At 47.9% G+C, this 6478-nt stretch overlaps 1 protein-coding gene across 1 annotated transcript in view; it reads right to left on the bottom strand.

Moving 5' to 3' along the window:
- LOC111742102 (forkhead-associated domain-containing protein 1-like) overlaps positions 1–6478 on the bottom strand; it is a 14853-nt gene that overhangs the window by 4198 nt on the left and 4177 nt on the right. The window contains exon 3 of the mRNA XM_023532652.1: positions 4242–4295. Within this exon, the coding sequence (XP_023388420.1) occupies positions 4242–4295 (54 nt within the window). The remainder of the gene's footprint in view (positions 1–4241; positions 4296–6478) is intronic.

Below are 6478 nucleotides of genomic sequence, written 5' to 3' on the forward strand. Positions count from 1 at the left end.
TCTGAGATGCTACTTGCTTCCTGACCTGGTTGTTTGAGCTGGGGGACCTTGAGGTCATCCCTTCCTGTCACATGACCGGAAAGAGACAATATCAGCAGAGATTCGGAGAGATGCAGAGAGGAGGTGTGTGTGTAACAGATGTGATACTTGGGATCTGACAATTTACCCGTTTCTCTTTTGAGGCCGGACTCTTTTTTAGCCTCTAGTTTTTAAGAAGCGCTCACTTCAGTGTCCTTACAAAAAGCCCCCTCCCTCTGCCTGCATAGATTCTATTCATTGCAAACCTAAGGCTCTCTCAGTTCATTCTGCACCTACTGTAGATAGTGTAACTTGCAAGATTCTTTCCAACGGGCTTCAAATTCCAGCCCTACATTCTGCACATTTGACTCCAACCATGAGGACACACATACCCCTGGGGGGGAGGGGGCTGTGGGTAGTTGAATTTCAGCTCTGCCTCTTACTACGTGACCCTTGGTTTTCTCATTTGTCAAATAGGGACCAGAATATCCGTGCTGTCTTCCTCAGGGGCTGAGAGGAGATTCTGGGTGGATTTCAATGGAAGGGGCCGTTGAACCACCGTTTGAGCTCTTTTTGCTTTAAGACAGGTTTAAGCATTACCTCCTGAAACCTGTGCCGGTGGCTGGCGGGAGCCTTGGATGTGTTTTGAGACGCTGCGTTCCAAATCATTCCAGGGCGAGAAGGGCTAACATTGCTACACTAGCCCACAAAGTATAACATGGTCAGGAGGCCAGGGAAAATGAAAGCTGGCAGCAAAAGTTCAAAACCTTTTCCCTTGAAACCACCTTTCCTTTATAGCGCTTTTAATTTGATTTTCAATAAAATTGCTGGCTCTGGATGGTTCCCAAATGCCAGTGTCCTGACCCAGTGTGGGGGGCTGGCTGCCAGGAAGGTTGTTAAAAGGAAAGAGTCCCCAGTCCAGGGTCCCCCTGGCCCCACGAGCTGGGGATAGGAAGCACCGGGCAGCAAGTTTTGGTCCACTTTTTTGAGTGACAAGGGTGCGGACAGCAGAAGGCAGACAGGATGGTTGACTGGGAAAAGAAAGAGGTGGGGAATGGGGAATGTGAAAATGCACATGCGGGCAGGAAGGACAGGGGACACTGGGAGGGTCCACCCTCAACTGGGGACAACAGGCGAGTGCCATGCATTCAGCTTGCATGTGTCGATGTAAGAAACGTCCAAATCTGTAGAGAATTTTTATGAGTTTATTTGAGCCAAATTGACAATTGCCAGGAAGCAAAATCTCAACAGACTGAGAAAATGCTCCAGAGAACAGCAGTTTTGTAGCTTATTTTATACATTAGAATCAAAGGAGGAGACCTAAGGAGGGTCACATGAAATCCTTTGGTGGTGGGTTAAGGGGGCGGGAGAAAGCAAAGCAGGGAAATCTCAGGAAGTGGATAAAAAAGTAAAATAGAGACACACGCGCTTCTTTTCCATTGGTGGGTACGATGTTAACTGGTAACTGACATTTACAGCACGCAGAGAGAGTACGTGGGGCAAGACGGCAATGAGGGTTCTGTGGCCTCCTGCCCTGGTGCCCTGGTTGGGCCCTGAGGGGTCTGGAAAAGGAGATGACCCTGACATTTCAAAAGTGTGTTATCTCAGATGCAAAAAGATAATAGACGGGCTCACTGCTGGTAAGGACTGACCTTGGTCAAGGAAGCTACAGGCCTAGGATGTGACTACCCGCTATGACCTGCTTCGAGTTAGGAATTTTTATGTTTGGACCATCCTATGTGGTTACTTCCGCTCTCTGAGTTTGTAGGGTCCGTCATGCTGGCCTTCCCTGAGCTTGCCAGGTTTAGTATATGTCCCCCCCCTCCCTTTTTTTTTCTGTCCACAGATGTTCGGAGCCACATGGCTCACTCTTAGAATGAAAAGGCAGGGATAGGGACCGTCATTAACATAGTGACGCCCAGATGGAAATTAACTCAGAACATAACCCGAGGCCTGCTGCAGGTGACTGACTCCAAGCATCGGCTCTGGAAAGACCCCAGCCCATTCATTCCCACCCAGCCTCGGGCCTCCGTTTAAACCACCCTTCTCCCAGGAGGCCTCTGCTGGCCCTTGGACGGGCGGGTCCCCGTGAAATATGCTTCTGAGCTTAGTCCACTGTCCTTTGTCTTCAAAACATTTGTACAAAGTAATGATTTCATCATTCCTAGTACTTATTTATTTTTTTAAAAAATGGCCCAAGAACGTAAGCCAGAAAGGCAGTTTTGTGCGTTTCTTCCTTGATCTAAACCAGTGTTTCCCACCCTTTCTTTCATTATCGTCCCTCGCTAATGAGCCGTCTTCACATTTTCTCTTAATTGCACCCACACCTAAGAAATTTTAATACTACAGATAGCACCGTATGTATATCTGTGCTTTATGCATTTTTAACTTTGGAGTATTTTATTTACTTATTTTTATTTTTTATTTACAGTTGACATTTGATATTATTTTATATTAGTTTCAGGTGTATGGCATAGTGTTAGTCATTTATATAACTTACAAAGTGATCCCCCTGATTAGTCTAGTAGCCACCTGGCACCATAGTTATTACAATATTATTGACTATATTCTCTATGCTTTAATCCCCGTGTGCTTTACACAGTAAAAAAAAAAAAAAAAATGTTTGCTCTCTCGGAGTAATACTGCCACCACTGAGAATTCATGAGTGAACCTCAACACCTGGACAGTACCTGCCACATCGTAGGCTCTTGGTAAATATTTGTTGAATGAGTCAGGGCCGGAAGGGTACTTTTTTGTTTACTCTTCCATCCTTAGGGGTTAGCACAGTAGGTGGCCTAGACTAGGTATTCGATAAATATTTATTAACTAGAAGATTTTAGCATACAGCTGACAAATCATTATAAAAGACTGTTAGCTGTAATGAAAAAAAAAAAAAATCAACGAATGGCATTTTGGAGGACAGAAAACAAAACCCCACAGCCTTAAAAAGGAAGGAGCTGCCAGTTCCGAAGCCTGCTAGAGATGGAGGCTCTTTTATAAGCAGATGTTACATGTCCTGTCTTTTTCAAGGTGGTCATGATGGCTCCATCCCCCTAAGGAGTCAAGGCACAGTGTGAAGGAAGGAGACCCTGAGCTACACTTTGCAAGCAATCTGGAGCAAACCTTTATGCACCGAGGAGGTCCTAGACGCCAAACTTCCAAGTCTGGGCTGTGGGGCTGGAAGAATGGGGAGCTCGCTCTTTGCTCTGAGCTGAAGCACCGCCATCTGCCTGCATTCTGTTAAGCCCAGAGACAGCCTGAAATCCCGCAGGCTTCCTGTCTCAGAGCAGCCAATGCTGCTACAATATCCAGGGCCCACCCCATTATCTCCTCTGTCATCTTACGTCCCCAGGGGGACCTCAGACAAAATCTAGCTGTGGGGTGGTTTCTGCCTGCTCCCAGGCTCAGCCACATATATGAATAGATAAGTGACAAGCCGCCCAGCCATTCCCACTTTGCGGGGTGGCAAAGGTCTCAGATCTAGGGGGGCCCTCTGGACGCTCTCTGTCCTAGCATCCTGCTCTGGATAGTAACCACCTTCTAGTCTTAGGACAACTGTGAGTTGGTTGAGAAGAGGCTTCTGTTTTCCAAAAATGTCCCTTACCCAGGAAAGAATTTTTTTCCCATGACAATTTTGTTGTCTCAGAATGATTGTGGCCTTTTATCAAACTCGAATCTATCTCCTCTCTCTCATTCAACTAAAATGTGTTTTCAAGCTTCCTGAGAGCTCGCTCCTACCTTCTGCACAGCGGGATTGTGGGTTGGGCCAATTCCAGTTCTAGGGCTGAATTGTGAATGGCACCGTTTCCACAGATTTAAAACTTGATTCTTAAAAAAGAGAATTCTAAAGGATATGCTTCCTTGAAATTCAAGAGAAAGGCTGCTAGAAATGTATCAGATGTATTACCTGGACGTGTTATCACCTCCAGGAAGGCAAGCAGCGCTCACCTGGGTGTCGGCTCCTCGTTGCATACCAGCTCTCCTGCTTAGCTGTGTGGCTCCGGACAAATTACTTAAAGTCTCTAAGCCTTAGACACTCCGTGTGATAACTGGGGATCATAACACACCAACCCCATGGGGTTGCTGTGAAGATTAAATAATGCACATTGAGTGCTCAGCTCTGAGCCTGACGCATACTAAATGCTCAATACGTAATAGATGTGGGATTACTGTCTGTGGGGTCTTGCTGACATCCTACTGTTTTCCCATTTCTCCTGGCTCACCTGGAGATTTGACTTCTGCATCTTGTTCTTCACGACCTCTACAAACATTCGTCTCTTTAATACAGAAAGAATATTGACAAAATTTAGCTTACTGCTTCCTTTTGCATCAAAGAAAAATGGATTTTTTTCTCTCAACTTTTAGATGCCACCCATTTGGATGGAATGTTGGGCTTCCCCAGGGACGAATGGGGAGTGGGGGCTTCCCCAGGGACGAATGGGGGGGTCTGCAGAAGGGACGCAGCTTTCAGGTGATGCCCCCCTGCCCTGCTGAGCCCCAGGGGGTCTCTGTTCCAGATTCCAGAGGAATCTGAGAGGAGGACGCTGGTCAACCGAGGGACCCTGGGGACACACTGCACTCCTCTGGGGGACAAGTCTGCTTTAGCTGGAAGCAGAGCCTCCCAGACTAGTGGAAGAGGCTACAGACATCCAGATGGGTGTCCATCCACCTTGGCACCCCCAGGCCCAGGCACGACAGAAGCCAGGAGCATCAACTTCCCGGGTGGGGACAGCAGGGGCCCGTGTGGGAGCCAGCATCACCACAAATCTGGAGCTTGCCATTCTCCTGGGGTTTGATTACTGTTGCTGACCCAGGTCTCCTGAAGACCCCACACCTCAGGGACCGTTTGCTGATGAAAGAGCATCCCCTAGGTGTGGGGGACACAACAGTGAGAGAGGGTGCAAGCTGGGGCCTGCCTCACAGACTGATAGTCCGGCAGGTAAATGTGCAGGGGTGCTGGGAAGGGAACGCGCTCCGAGAGCCCTGAGCATCCATTGGGGCCACCGATCTGATGCTCACAGAGGCCAGGGAAGGGAAGGAAGTGGGTGGGGTGAGCCAGGTGGGGACGGCAGCAAACCCACAAGCCCGGGGCCTTCTTAGGGCCTGGAAGATGGCGGCTCATGGGACCCTGGGCCTAGTGTTGCCACATCTTCCGAATTTTCCAGAGAGGCTGAAAAACCAGAGTATTCCATGCTAATGCCGTATTTTGAAATGTTACTTAAGAAAAAAGAAAACCCATAAGCCAAATGAAATACATCTGTGGGCTGCCATCTTGCGACTTCTGCTTCAGCGCCTACCCCCTTGGCATCTGCTTGGTGCTCAGGACATGTTTGTTGGTGGGGTTGCCACGTAGAACACAGGATGCTCAGTTAAATTTGAATTTCAGAATGAAACCAAAGAAATTTTTTTTAGTGTAAATAGGTCTCATGCAATATTTGGGACATATTTATTCTAAATAACTGTCATTTACCTGAAATTCAGATTTCACTGGGCTTCCTGTTTTGTTTAGTTTTACCCCCTTTAAAATCTGGCAATCCGATTGGATGCTCACAAAATTCACGGGGGAAGGAAGGCCATCTTTTGGGACAGGAGGTTAGGAGCATGTAAGTCTCTTCCATTCTTACAAAAAGATACTAACCCAGCTCTCAGACACTGTCCATGAAGGCTCGTGTGCCTGTGTTTTACTGACACTTGCTCTCCAGGCATTTTCCATGGAAAAGGCCTTGAGCCTGCAGCCACTCAATATTTATCACAAACTTAGTTGAGAGGAACTAAGCTCAGCAGACAGCCACCATCATCCAAATTCCCAGATAGTATAAAGCAGTGGTTTCAAACCAACGACCTCCCTTCCTTTTTTTTTTGGTAGCAAAACACTTTTGCTTAAGCAAAATCCCTCGAAGAACTTGGCCTAGAAAACAGATAATGGGGAGCTTCTCTCGTGAAAGTGAGGGGTGTGTGTGTGTGTGGGGGGGGGAGTCACACCCTTCCCTGGCACCCAAGGGCTCTAGGGCACCCCAGTTTGAACACGGCTCTAAAATAGCTTCCTGGATTCAATTCAATCAGCGGACAGCTGAGTGCTGAAGGGCAGAGCCTGCCCCCCGCCCCACCTGCTTTTCCTGAACTTTCCTGAGCTCGCTGGGATGTGCGTGACGACATAGGTCTGTCTCAAAGCTGTTCTCAGACATGGCCCAGCCAGCACTGCGTCGCTATTCTTAGGGATGTTGTTCATTGTATCGCACAACGTTCTCTCTAGGGAAAGCCCAACACCGTCTTTGCTCCGAGAACACTTCTGAGCCTCACGTCCATCCGTACTGCTCTGGGTTTTCATTTCCCAGACAGCGCACAGTCAGACGCGGCTCCCTCCGTTGACAGGTGAAGAGGTTGTCTCACTTGGCCCTCTGTCATCCTCATACTTGGCTCCAGTTTGTACCTACTTTCATCCACTTATTTCATTTTTAGG

This window comes from Pteropus vampyrus, unplaced genomic scaffold (genome assembly GCF_000151845.1).
Source record: "Pteropus vampyrus isolate Shadow unplaced genomic scaffold, Pvam_2.0 Scaffold86, whole genome shotgun sequence".
Classification (NCBI taxonomy): Eukaryota; Metazoa; Chordata; class Mammalia; order Chiroptera; family Pteropodidae; genus Pteropus; species Pteropus vampyrus.